This window comes from Gavialis gangeticus, unplaced genomic scaffold (genome assembly GCF_001723915.1).
Source record: "Gavialis gangeticus isolate Ggan-Ray unplaced genomic scaffold, GavGan_comp1, whole genome shotgun sequence".
NCBI lineage: Eukaryota > Metazoa > Chordata > Crocodylia > Gavialidae > Gavialis > Gavialis gangeticus.
In genome coordinates, this window is record NW_017728993.1 from 26,954,036 (window position 1) to 26,967,584 (window position 13,549).

The following is a 13,549-nucleotide window of genomic DNA, read 5'->3' on the forward strand; positions in this document are numbered from 1 at the left end:
GGTGTGTTTTTGGCGAGTGGCGGGGGGCGGGGGGGGGGGGGGGGCGGGGGGTGGGGGCCGAGCCGGCCGGGGCTCAGTAGTCCGCCGTGTACTCGGTGCCGTGCAGCCCCCGGCACAGCAGCGTGAACTCCTTCACCATCTCCTTCACCCGCCGCTTGTTCACACGCTCTCTGTGGACAGAGACACAGGGGCAGGCCTGAGCAGGCAGGAGGGGCACCATGGCCACCTCCCCCCGGCCACTGCATTACTAGCAGGGCCCTGTGGGGGTTACAGCACACCCAGCCTCTGCTCCAAGCAGGATCAGCCCAGCCCAGCCCCCCCCAGCACAGCTTTGTCTGACCTGCAGCCACAGCACAACGATAAGGCCCCGTGCCCATGGCCCCCAGCCCCGCCCCAGGGGAAGCATTAGTGGCCCCAGTGCACCCAAGAGATCCCAGGCTGAGGCTGTGTCCCTGCTGGAGAGGAAGGCAAAGCCCCCCGGTCTGCACCAGTCTGAGTAGGGGGGAAATCCCTTCTCGCCCCAGTGCAGCATCGGGCTGAGCCTGAGCACAGGGGCAAGACCAGCCAGCAGGAGCATCAGCACAGCCCCATCTCCAGCCTGGCACAGCGAGGGACTGGCCCCAGCAGCTGCCCTGCCCTTCTGGTGGCAGCAGTGTGGGCCACGAGCTCCCCGGGCCGTGCCGGATCAGCAGGGGGGCACGCACCTGAGGATCTGCTGGCTGAAGGTGTCCTTCTGCTCGGGGCTGACGCGGGCAGAGGGGAAGCCGTCGGGCTGCAGGGCCTCCTTGATCCAGAGGCTCAGGTGGCTGAAGCAGTGCTTGTTCAGGGCAAAGAGGATCTCGGCGAAGTGGTCCATGAGGCTGCGCGAGGCTTGGCCGCCGATGCCCTGCGGCACATGGGACAGGCCCGCTCAGCGCCGGCCCTGGCCCAGGAGCAGCCCACGGGACAACTGCCCCACCGACGCTGCGGCCCCCCCCGCTCACCTCCAACACGGCCTGAAGCAGCACCTTGCCCTCGTCGTGCACCACCTGCCCCACGGGGGGGATCTCGCCGCAGCGCGGCAGCAGCTCCGTCTGCAAGAGGAGCGCAAGCTGGGGGGCGCCCGCAGCGAGCCTGCCTGGACCCCGACCCTCCCACCATGGGCACAGAGCAGTGCCAGGGAGATGCTGGGGGCTCAGCCCGTGCCCGTGCCCGTGCCCCTCCTACAGTCCCGGGGCCTAGCTGGTCACCACCCTGCAGCCCACAGGCACGGTCTCCGTGCTCCTCCTGGCAGCGTGCCAGCACAGCACTGACCTGCCCGGTCCTGCTGAGCACCCCAGGGGTCAGCGGGGACCTGAGGTGGGTGGGCGAATGACCCGGGGTGGGAAGAGGGGGGCTGATACTCACAAAAAACCCGCAGGAGGCTCTGACCGTTGGGGCCTCGGGGAACTTGAGCGAGAGGACGCCTGCGGGGCAGAAACCGCCAGCTCAGCCGTGGCCACCTTGCCCAGGCCCGGCCTCCCTCCCTCCTACAGCCAAACCCACGGCCTCTGCCCCCCGCAGGGCTGGAGCCTGTGTCCCCCCAGCCCCCGGGGCTACTCACCGCACTGGAACACAGCCTTGACGTCCAGGTTGCTACACAGGAAGAGGTCGGGCTTCCGCTTGAGCGCCTGCAGGGCACACACACGCACCCAATAAAGACGGCCCCATGGGGCAGCCAGCACAGCCTCCTGGGCGCCGCGTGGCCCCCGGGCACGCACTTACCTGAGCGCCTCCATCCTGCCCTGCCCAGTGCAGGCTGGGCCTGGCACTGGGGGAGCCACCGCAGCCCCCAAACATTAGGCCAGGATTAGCCGGGGGGGGCCCCTCAGCCCCCAGGACGATGCCGCAGCAGCCTGCAGGCAAAGCTTCGGACGCAGCAACAGCGAGTGGAGGCCTCTGCTCCCTGGCACTTGGGGGCAGCTCTCCCAGGGCGAGACAGGCTGGGCCAGGCCAGGGGTCAGGCACCGGGATGGGCTGGGACCAGCGGCAAGGCCGGGGCAGAGGTCAGTGGGGGGGGTGGAGGGGCTTGCTCATCATCACCACGGACAGCAGCAGCTCTGGGCACAGCGGCGCCAGGCTGGGGTCTGGCCAGACCCGCAGCCGGCCCACGGGCACTAGGGACACGCACCGCCGGTCTCAGCTGCCCCGCCAGGCCACACAGGGGGCCGGGAAACTGTGCCCTGTTCAGAGCGGCCCTGGCTCCTCTTTTGCCGCAGGCCTGGCCCACGGCACAGGACGCAGCCCACACCTGCCACGCTGCAGGGCCCCCTGCAAGGCTGGGCTCGGCCGCGGGCTGCGCGCTTGTGCAGGTGTGTGTGTACAGACGTCATGTGGCAGCCGCGCACATGCTCACGGTGGGCAGACGCCTGGGCGGGCACCGCGGTGGCCATGCTCTCGCCATGCCAGGGAGGCTTCGGCTGAGCCCTACTGAAATGCCTATAGGAAGCTGCCACTTGAGAGAGACCCAGGCGGCAAGCAGCAGGCGCAGCGAGCCCTGCCTCCTCCACCTCGCAGCTGTGGACCGAGCCACACCAATGGCAGCGACTGCCAGGGAAGCACCGCGTGGCGTTGGCGTGACCCTTGCGTGCAGGGCCCCTCTGCCCAGGCCCGGCACACGGCAGTGGTCTCGTGGTACACACATGTACAGTGCTCCTACCGCAGGCTGTGGCTCGCATGCGGCAAAGCCAAGCCGCTGGGACTAGGGTTGTCTCTGGTTACCTGAGGTGGGGCCACGCTGGGGCCCCCCTGCACCGACCCCAGGCCTCAACTCCCAGAGAAGCTGAGGCAAGCCCAGCCTACAGGGCCAGGAAGGCTAGTGGCTCCAGGCCGGAGCAGCACGCTCTGCGATGGGATGGACGGTGGAGCCGCGATGGAGCGAGCCGGGGGCTCTGCCCAGATGCAGGCCAGGGAAGGAGGTGGGCAGCTCCAGGGGAGCAAGTCTTGATTCCCAAAGGCCCCTGAAAGGCACTGGACTCGCAGAAGCGCAGCCCCGCTGCACAGGATGAGCTGTGGGGGGACTTCCAGCAAGGGCAGGATGACAGAGGAGGGGGGTCTGGAGCAGGGAGGCCCAAGAAAGGAGGGGGTGGTCTCCATAGCCAGGGCAAGAAGGCTCCTAGCGGGACCACGGGAGTGCAGAGCAGGGCGGCTGTAGGACGGGCTCCCGGGACAGCCCCGGCTGCTCAGCGGGGATCCTGCGCCCTGGTCAGCAGGGCGTGCATACCATGGAGACAGGAGGGAGCTGAGGTTTCCTTGTCCAAAGCTGTTGCTCTCCAGGGGAGCAGCAGAAGCGGGGAGTCCCCAGGATGGTCCGTCCCACAGCTCCAGTGCTGTCCTGTCACTGACTCCAGAGCCAGGCCCAGTGAAGAGTTGCTGCCAACCGGCTCCAGGGTGAGGGAGCAGCATCCCAGGCTCCATCGGCAGCTGCTGGAGGCAAGTGGGCAGCAGTGCAGGGGCTGCAGCGTCCTTCCCCGGTGCACGGCCGTTCCAGTCTCACCCGCTTCCTCGGCGGCTCTCGAGGGCCGTGTGCCATTGCAGCAGCTGCCATCAGGCTGTTCAATTTGGAGCGAGGGAAGCCAGGAGCAGGGGATGTGCTGGGGGCTGGGCCTGCACCACCAGGCTGTGGCCAGTGTTCTTGCCCCAGCGGGGCCCTGCCTGTGCAGACAGGCAGCCTCTGAGATCTAGGAGACCAGAGGTCCAGGTCCTTCTGCTGGAGCTGATGCCCTGGATCATGACGACTTGGGTCATGCAACATGCTGCAGCTGCAAGAAAGGGGAAAGCTGTTCAAGGCTGCAGCAGCAGGAGCATCAGCTGCAAGACCCGAGAGGCAGGAGTGCCATGGTGCTGGGTAGGCCTCACCCAGGGCATCGCGCCTGCAGGCCTCACCAGGAGCGTCCCATGCCATTCTGGGCTCCACATTTTAAAGACAACGTGGAGACATTAGAGAAGTTTGAGGCAGGCAACATGCACGATCCAGTTTGGAAAGAGGCTGCACAAGGAGAGGCCAAGAGAAGCAGGTGTGTTCAGCTTGCGGAAGAGGAGACAGGTGGCGGGGTGGGGGGTGACAGCAATATCCAAGTACTGGGCAGGCGCCGTAAAGAAGAGGGAAAGCGCTTTTTCTCCCTTGCTGCAGAGAGCACGATGTGGACCAACAGCTTGGTGGAGCAATGCAGGTGTAGGTGGGATCTCAGAAGGATCTTCCTTGCTGTCAGGGCCGCGAGGCAGGGACACAGGCTGCCCAAGGCAGGGGGGACTCTGTCACTGGAGGTTTCCAAAGGAGGCTGGATCAGCATGAGATGGTGGAAGGACAGAAGGACAGCAGGCAGGCAGGCGAGAACTGTCTGTGGTTGGCTCTAGAGCACTCCAGTGAACCACGGGTGGGAGAACAGATGACTCAACTAAGGTGAGCAGAGCAAGAGAAGCGAGGTGGCCTCGGCGGGGAGACTGTCCCACCCCAGCAAGGACACCCCACTGCACCCCCAGCATGGAAGGGGAGACCTGAAGAGCTCGGGTGCGAGTGCCCAGCATGGCTGTGCTGGGCATGGCAGTGGGAGAGCGTTCGGATGGAGTAAAGGGCAGCAGGGCTTTGTGGACAGGTCACGGCATCCCCTGGCACAGAGGCCACGGTGCTCCTGGACCCATCCAGCAAGTCACCCAGAGGTGAGAGGATGCCAGCCCCAGACAGCAATGGTCTGTGAGGCTGGACTCAGGCAGGGAAGGAGGGAGGATGCCCAGGATAGGTAGCCCGCGGGTTTTGTGCCTCGTGTCGGAGACGGCCCTGTCTGTACATGCAGTGCGAGGCTGCTCTGTACCGTGGCGCCACGTGGGCAGGGGCCTGGCTTGCCATGGCCAGAGCCCTCATAGCACACAGCCTCACTCTGCAGCCGGGACACAAGCAGGCATGTCCTGGCTGTGGACAGACTGGCAAACCAGTGAGTGGCATGGATGAGGTAGCTCAGACAGCAGGGCCCAGTCACACCAGCATGCGCACAAGGCACGTGCCCAGGATGTGCCCACTGCACAGGGTCCCTAAACAGGTCTGAAGGGTCACGGTGGGCAGATGCTCCAAGAAGGGCCGGCATGGGGGCAGGAGGTGAGATGGGAGTCCGCTCCCCTCCTGGGGCACTGGGGGCAGCAAGGCTGCACTGACACTGGAGGCAGAAGAACAGGATGAAGGGCTGGAGGAAGTGCCCACAGGCGTGCTCAGTGCAGCTGGCCAGAGACAGCTTGAAAGCAAAGTCCATGTCTCCCCTGGGAACAAAGGCTGGACGTGAGCACGTGGACAGCAGCCAGAGTCACGTCCAAATGGGAAGCAAGGGGCAAACCGTGGGCAGTGAGGGTCACTCCAAAGTGCTGTCCTTTCCATCTGCAGGCCGCTGTAGCCGAGTGCCCGTCTGGGGCTCGGAGCAGGGCTCCCTGGACGGGATCCTCTGCTGGCACCGGGCAGCGTCAGAGCGGGGGCTGACAGTCTTGCTGATCTCGTCTTGCTCCGGAGCGAGTGCCCTTTCCTGGATGGCACAGGCCAGCGCGGCCAGGGTCGTGCTCCGTCCCACTGCCACGTACCCGCATCTCATTGGGACATCCCTGGGCAGCGACGTCCAGGCCTCAGGATGAGATTCCAGCCTCCTCCGTGCAGAGCAGCTCCTTCAGCTCCAGGTTGCGCTGTGGGAGGACTGGCCTTGGCCTTCTGTCTGGAGGAAGAGCACGATGGTGGGGGAGGAAGAGCTACAATGGATGCATGGGGACCAGCAGCAGAGCCCGCGCACATTTGCTGTGGGTGCAGGCAGTGCCTGGCCACGGGCAGTGCTGACCAGGAAAGCAACATCCCTGTTCCTGGCACGAGCGGCAGAGGGGCACTGGCCGGGAGGGAGCGGGCGATGCCCGTGAGAGGCACGTGGCACCTGGAGCGCTGCTGTCAGCCCCCGCCGCACACGCCCGAGGGACGCCCAGAGGAAAGGGCAGCGACTTCTAGAGGCTGCCAACCATTGTCCAGACAGTTCACAGACTCCAGTGGGGGTCAGCCCCTGGGCAACAACAGCTGGCTCTGCCAGCAGGCGGGCACGGGGAGCCCATGGAGTGGCTCAGGTCTGAACACTCGGGCTATACCAGGTAGCGATTGGTGCCGACTCCTGCCCGGTCGAGGCAGCTCCGGGCTGCAGGGGCCGGGTGCCACTAGAGGGGGATAGCGACTCGCAGAAGGGAACAGGCCTGAAGCCCACAAAGACCTGCCTTGGTCCTGACAGCCTCCGCCACCACGGGACAGCTCAGCGCTCCTCCAAGAGATGCCACCAGACACTGCACCCCCTGCCCTCACCTCCCCACGCCTCTCACCAACCAAGACCAGAGACCACGCAGGGCATAGGAGCTTCTGCCTATGAACCAGCCCAAGCCCAGAGATGCTGGCTGCTCCCAGGGCTCCAGCCTGCACTGTCGCCTGGAGCTGCAAGGCTCCCATGGGCGGCTTAGCAATGCTGGACCCCAGAAGGGGGCAGGGACTGGGGCAGCTGCAGCCGGGAGCGGACACGGCTGCACGGGGGTCTCCTGGGAGAGGAGCAGAGCTGCATCCAGCTGGGAGCAGTGCAGGACAGGCTGGCCTGCCTCGTGCCCCCGGCAGTGCAGACGAGCCCCTCAGCCACACACAGGCTGGGGTTCGGCACCAGCACAGCACAGCAAGCATGCGGACAGACGGGCATCGGGCACCCCAGCGCTCCCCAGACAGGGTAGACCTCAGCACGCCCTGCACCAGAGGCGACAAGCAACAAGCCAGCAGGTGCAGCCCCACCTGGCCCCAGCACCGGACAGCGGTGGGTGGCCGGTGGCCCCGAGGCAGCCAGGCTGCACTGCCACAACCCCAAGCACCGCTGCATGCCCTCTGCTTATCACTGCCACGTCCCGCCCAGCCCCGCAGCCACGACACCCAGGCCAGAGCCCTGGGATGCAGCGCAGCCCCTTGCTGGCGGCTCTGGAAGCATCGTGCTGTTGTGCCAGGCTGGGGCAGGAGTCAGACACCCGGATGCTTGGATATATCAGCCAGTACCCTGACAGGCTCCCCGAGCCAGCACACGCGTAAGCCGACTCCTGTGCTACAGCTACAGCACCCTGGGAAGGCGCCGCAAGCAGCCCGTCCTGCCAGAGCCTCCCTGGCAATGCCACACCAGGTCAGCGGCCAAGAGGCAAATCCTGCACCCATCCCCAGACGTCTGTACACACACCGCATAACCAGCCCCCACCTGCTCCCAGCTGCAGAAACCTCACCCCGCACTCCGGCCTTGACCGTGTGGTCTGGCAGCGAGGCGGCCAGCACGTGCCCGAGCCACAGAGGCCATCTCTGCCCTCCTGGTGAGGAAACCAAGCCTGCGGGAGCAGAGGAGCCAGGCAGCTCCTCCAGACACAGCCTCTGCACAGCCCTGCTTTGGACAGTGCCTGGCCCGCCTGTCATGTCAGCATTCAGGCGGCAGTGCCGCAGGATCGCTTGGGACCTTGGAGCTGGCCCGTGGGGCGACAGGCATCTGCTCGGAGCAGACCGGCTGCTGGGTGTGGGACTGTACAGCTCTTGGAGGGACCCCGATGTGTGGGCCAGCCTCACGCATCCAGGGCCTGGCGAGGAACATGAGGAACCCCAGACGTCCCGCTCCCAGCGCCCGGTGGCTCCGACCTAACCCCAGTGGCTGCTGCCTGTGGGCACGGAGAGGGGCTGCCTTGCTGGCCACACAGCTTGGGACCGGCCTCTTGGCCAAAAGCCGCCCAAAGCAGTGCCTGGGAGTGCCAGCTGCCAGCGAAGCCAGCTTTGTCCTGCCGCACAGGCCAGCAGGCACAGCAGGTGCCCCAGCCCCGCGGACCATTGCAGAGCTGAGGCTGGAGGAGTAGAGAGAGCCCATTTGGTGTCCCGGCCTTCTGCAGGCCAAGTGCGGAGGTGGGAGCAGCAGCCCAGGGGCGACCCCCCACAAGGCCAATGAGGGGGGCCGGCAGGGCCAGGGCTGCCTCGGGGCTGGCGTGACCCCAGGACTAAAAGGAGAAGGTTTTGCTTTCAACTTCCACGGAAACAGATGGAGAAACTCGATATTCAACTAAAAGGAAAAAAACGTTGTCAACGGAAAGCTAAAAATAGGTTTAAATTGAATTAAAAAGAGAAAGAGAGAGAACGGAAAGTGAATGAATAAGAAACTAAAACACACCTGTGCCAGGAGTTGCATAAATGAATCAACAATATCAGGATGATCCCTGGGCCCTAAAATATAATAAAGATGTAACTTAAGAGAAAATCATACAAACAGCAACTCAACATCATATAGTTATGTGGTACAGAAAGAATCTACAAGTGAAAACAGGAGTGGGGGAGGGCAGGGGTGGCGGACGGGGAGGGGATATGAGCAGCTTGAAGCAAGTTAAAGAAACAAAACGTACAAAAATCATGAAACTTGAAGAACCCAAGAACAGAAAGAAACGGCAAAGGAAAGGGTCTGAGGCCCCCGGGGTCTGTGCCAAGCGCCCGGGGGCTGCGGAGCCAGGGAGGTAGAGATCGCTGTGTCCGTGGAGGGGGGGCGCGGGGGGGCTAGCTGGGCACCATCTTGGCAAGGAGGAAGAGGAGGAGGAGGAGGAGGAGGAGGAGGATTCGGGCTGTGGCACTGAGCCACGCGGTCCTGGAAAGGCTGTGAAGACCTGGTGAGACCTCCACGGGCGTTCAGCAGTACGGGCGGCCCGGGCTCGCACCTGCTGCCGGGGCCCGTGGCTGGCCCCAGTCCCGGGCCCTGAGGCTGCGCTGTTTTTGCCGTCCACTCTTAGTCCGGGGCCCTGAGCCGTCTCCCGGGCAGCTGGAGACCTCTGCGGCCCAGCCGCCACCAGCCTACCTTGGCGCCCAGCTCTGCGCCAGCCCGGCTGCGAGCTCGCAGGGCTTGGCCTTCCGTCCCGTCTCGTGTGCGTGCATGTCCCCGGCACGTGCGCACGCTCAGGACAGCGGCCCAGGCAGCTTTCTGCAGCTGGCTCCCAACCCAACACGAGCAAGAAGCAGAGAGGGGCCGGCACTACCCTGAGCCATGTCTGTGCCCATCCGGGCTGAGAGGAGTCTCTTGCCTCCGACACCCGCTCCCGCGACACCTGTGCATCAGCCCGGGCCCGGCCTGCCTGCCCACGACCCAGTGTTACACCAGACTAAACTGTCTGGGGAAGCGCCAGCCCCTCGCCCACACAGGCCTTTGCAGGGGACAGCCGTCGCTTTGCCCTGATGTGGGGCCATGACCGTGAAAGGGAGCACGCCTTCAGGGACTGGGCAGAGTGTGGCCAGAGAGCCGGGACAGCCCCAGCCACCAGGCTGGCAGGAGCGGGCAGGCCTGGCTCCAGCAGGGAAGCAGAAGGCCCGAGCGTGCCGGGCAGGATGGGGACAGGGAGGTGGAAAGGAGAAGCAGGGCTGGGGCTGGGGACCCCTTCGGGGGTCTGGGCTGTTCTGCGCAGGGGAGGAGGAGACAGGCACTGTCCCCTTGCCCCTGGAGGTGGGGCTGGGCCAAGCCGGGCTCTGGAGAGATGGTTCCCTCGAGCTCAGAGTCCCTCTGCTCGGGCCCAGGCTCAGTTCTGGGCCAACTCCAGGCCCTGCCAGGCAATGAGGCAGGAACACCGACACCTGCACTGCGGTAACCCTTCGTGGCCACCCCCCTCCAAGGCTGCATGGGGACAACTGGAGCACTCCACCACCTGGCAGCAGAGCTGCTCGGGACTGCAGGGCCTTGCCAGGGCCGAACCAGGGTCCCCATCCCCACGGTGGCCCAGAGCCAGGGGACACTCGCTCAGTGGCACAGGACAGGCTGGCTGGTGCCCTGAGCCCGCGGGGCTGCATGGTAGGGCAGGGGACACCTCTCTTCCTGCATCCTCCCCCCACCTTCTCTCAGGTGAACCAGAGCAGACCAGCCCCGCTAGCCGGCCTCTCCCGGATCCCCGCGCCCCAGCTCGCCCTTGCCCGGCCCGCAGGAGTGCTGCGCACGTACCTTGCTGGAAGAGGGTGAGTGTGACCGAGGTGACCAGCAGGAAGACAGCCTTGATGGGGGGGAAGTGGGCGGGCTCGTTGGCAAAGATGTGAACCAGCTTGGGGAGAGACAGAGACAGAGAGGGGCTGAAGCTCTGACCAGCCGGCAACTCCAGCCAGGCCACCTCCCCGCTCAGAATTGCCACGAGGCCAGCGACCACGGTGCTGGCCCGTCCGGCCATGCCCTGCCCTGCCCGCAGGGGCCAGGGGTGCTGGGCTCGGCTTTCCGATGCTGGTAACTGCCCGAGCCCTGATCCCACATGCTTGCTGGTGCCATCCCACCACCCGCCCCACATCCCTCTCCTGCATACCTGCCGTGTGAGGTCGATGGCAGAGGCCTGGGGGATGGTGCCGTACATCTGGCCCAGCATCTCGCACAGCTGCGGGACCATGGGGGCGAAGTCGTCGAGCAAGGTCTTCACGGACTTCTCGAAGATGGCGCAGACAGACTGCAGGGACAGGAGGGGTAGTGTGGGCACGGGGTGGCGGTGGAGTCACCTGTGGCAGGGCAGGGGCTGACCCGGGCACTCAGAGCCACACCTGATGCCGCTTCAGTGGCAACGCCCCTGGGAGCAGTGGGCGCCCCCCGGCCAGCAAACCCAGGCAATGCCAGTCCTGCGTGAGGTCAGTCCCAGAAGGGACACAGGTGAGCAGGGCCAGGTCAGAAGTGCAGGCAGAGCGTGGAGGAGGGCGAGAGCCTGGCCTGAGCCCAGCCCAGCAGCCCCCGCCAGGTCAGGGCTCCTCAAACCACTTTCCTTGAGGCTGCCCCATTTGGGGCCGTGGCCCAGCCCCGGCCCCCACACAATGCTGCTGCATGCTGGGCTCTGCCTGCAATGGCGCCAGTGCCTCCCACCCAGAGCCATTACCTCCACCACCTGGGCATCGTTCAGCCACTTGCTAAGCACCTTCTGGATGAGCTGGAAGACTTGCTGCAGGACCACCACCACCTGCTGGAGCGAGAGGGGGCTCAGGGCCAGGCCGCAGCACAGCTGCCCGGGGGGGCCTGCCCCAGGGGTGCCCAGTGGGAGGGAGGGGGTAGCTTGGAGGGTTTCCCAACATGGGTGCATGGGGGTAGGGATGGGGTTCAAAGCCTGTGGGCACACAGATTTCCCTGGGCACCTCCTCCTCCTCAGTTGACCCAGCCCCTCCTGGCCACATCCTGACTCTCTGCCAGCCCTGGGCCCTGATCCACGAAGAAACTACCTTAGATCCCTGTGCCCAGCCCTGGGTGGGGCAGACACCACCAGATCGTGCCAGCGCCTCTGCCCCAGGCTGCAGTGTGGGTCACGCCACCCGCCTATGTGCCCTCCCTGTGGTAGCTGGCTTGGGCTGGGCCAGAGCCTCACAGGCAGTCAGTCTCTCTGGCAAAGGGGGCAGGCTCAGCTCCTAGGAGACGTGGCCAGGCAAGACCCCACTAAAACAGTGAGATTCCCTCCTGCAGTCTAAGGCAGCCAGGAGAGTGGCATGACCGCAACACGCACCGGGTTGGGCCCCTGCTGCAGGGGCAGCTTCTTGACCTCGGCAGTCTCGTGGTCGTCATCATGGTGGCTGATATCCAGGGTAGTGAAGAGGCTGGACAGCAGGCCCAGGATGTGGATGATAGCCAACTTGTTGGAGGGGTTGGGCTGCCAGGGGAAAGCGAGCAGTGAGTTCACAGCTGCAGGAGGTGTCGGGGCCCACTAGGATGGGGGCAGCTCCTTGTATTGCCCCAGCTTCAGCAGTCTCTGGGCCACCCATGGGGCCCCTGCCCCAGCTGGCACTGAGCCTCCACCAGGAGACCTGAGAGCACCATGTCTCCCTGCTGGGAGGGCTCCAGGAGGGCTGGGAGCCAGGTGCCAGCATGCACCGTGCAGCAGACCTCAGCCCGCGGGCTGCCCAGGGAGCCCGCCTCACACGCGACAGTGACAGCACGAGTTCCCCACGAGCCAGGGTGAGAGCAAGGCCTGCGGGGGAGGCCCAGGACTTGTCTGGGCTGGTTGGGGGCCACACTCCACACTGCGCCCAACTCACAGTCTCGTCGGCCAGCTTCTCCAGCTGCTGGATGTAGGGGCTGATCAGGGAGTGCAGGTTCTTGAGGATCTCCTCCACCTGCAGCGCTGAGAGCAGGAAGCCGAGCGCCTGCATCAGCCACATGCACTGGCTCGTCTGGAGGGCAGAGGGGGGAGGTCACAGCAAGGTCTGGCACCAGCCTCTGAACCCCGCTGGGGAGCACGCACAGGGAGAGAGGTGGCCACTCAGGCCAGGGGATAGGGTGCACAACCAAGCATCAAGCAGGTTTCTGTGGTGCCTGTCCCAGAGCTGGACAGCCCGAGCGCTCAGAGCTGGTGTGGCAGGCTGGGCTCTGGGGGAGGTGCCTGCTCCTTGGCAGTCTGCTTCCTAGCACCCACCCCAAAGAGGGGTGGCTGCTCTGCAGCCCTTCAGAGCTTCTCTCTGCAGCGCAAGACACCAGCCCTGGGCCCTGACTGCCATGCTCAGGCCGCACGTGGGGCAGCTGGGCCCAGAAAGGGGCGCACTCACATCTCTATGCAGGGAGCAGCTTGCCCGGGTCACAGCCAGGGGCACAGGCCCATGAGGCTGTAGGCAGGCCCACCCCTCCACCCCCCATGTCCACAGACTGGGGGGAGTGAGACTCACCTTGTGGATCTGCTTCATTAACACCTCCTGGGGGGGGGAGAGAGAGCAGCGGGTCACTGTCACGGGGCACTGGGCAGGGGTGAGGCACAGCAGCCAGCAGACCCCATGGACGGGCACCAGCCACGGGCAGCCTCCATGGGAGCCACAAGTACCACCCCGAACGCAGCCCCCCGCATCACTGGGCCCATGGGAGGCAGGAGCAGGGCAGGGGGCCGCAAAGCCGCGTGAGCCGGGTCAACAGCACAACAGAACCAGGGCAGAGCCTGCCCGGCCCAGAGCTGCCGAAGCACAAGCTGGCCCACGGGACATGCCCCAGCCCCAGCCCCAGGTCCCTGCCCCACCCTCGCACCTGGGACACGGCGACGATGTTGGCGGCATAGGGGGGCAGGTCGTACTTGCACTCCCGGCAGATCTTCTTCAGGGTGGAGACGCTGGAGATGGAGAGCTCGGGGTTGCCCAGTGCCTGCAGCACCAGCGGCAGCACATTGTTGATCATGACGGGATGGTCAGCCAGCCACTCGGACAAGGCCCCTGTGGTGCGAGGCGGGTCAGCCACGGGGCGGGGCCACACTCCCCTCCCAGCCCCCACCCCACTGAAGCAGGAGATGGCCTGGCCCTGCAGGGCCCGGGGCACGAAGCCCAGCGGCGTGAGTCCCAGGTAGGGACTAGCCACCGGTGGGGTGGGTGGGGGCAGGGGGCAGCGAGGGGGGGCCCAGGCTCCCCCACGACGCCTCACCGATCGTGAACATGACCGTGTCAGCCAGCTGCACGTTGCTGATGCTGATGCGGGGGATGAGGCCGATGAGCCCGGGCACCACGTCCGAGTAGTTGACGTCGATGGTCTCGGCGATGGACTGGAAGCCGTAGAGCAGGGCTTCCGTGTGC

At 65.6% G+C, this 13,549-nt stretch overlaps 1 protein-coding gene across 1 annotated transcript in view; it reads right to left on the minus strand.

The window, feature by feature from the left end:
• Window positions 1-25: 25 nt before the first annotated feature.
• Window positions 26-13,549, minus strand: part of IPO13 (importin 13) — a 28,254-nt gene continuing 14,730 nt past the window's right edge. Inside the window, 12 exon segments of the mRNA XM_019528325.1 lie at window positions 26-170; window positions 705-886; window positions 984-1,073; window positions 1,387-1,445; window positions 1,583-1,649; window positions 8,193-8,245; window positions 9,993-10,089; window positions 10,342-10,479; window positions 10,897-10,977; window positions 11,512-11,655; window positions 12,041-12,175; window positions 12,665-12,691. Coding sequence (XP_019383870.1) covers window positions 74-170; window positions 705-886; window positions 984-1,073; window positions 1,387-1,445; window positions 1,583-1,649; window positions 8,193-8,245; window positions 9,993-10,089; window positions 10,342-10,479; window positions 10,897-10,977; window positions 11,512-11,655; window positions 12,041-12,175; window positions 12,665-12,691 — 1,170 coding nt within the window. The 3' untranslated portion in view covers window positions 26-73.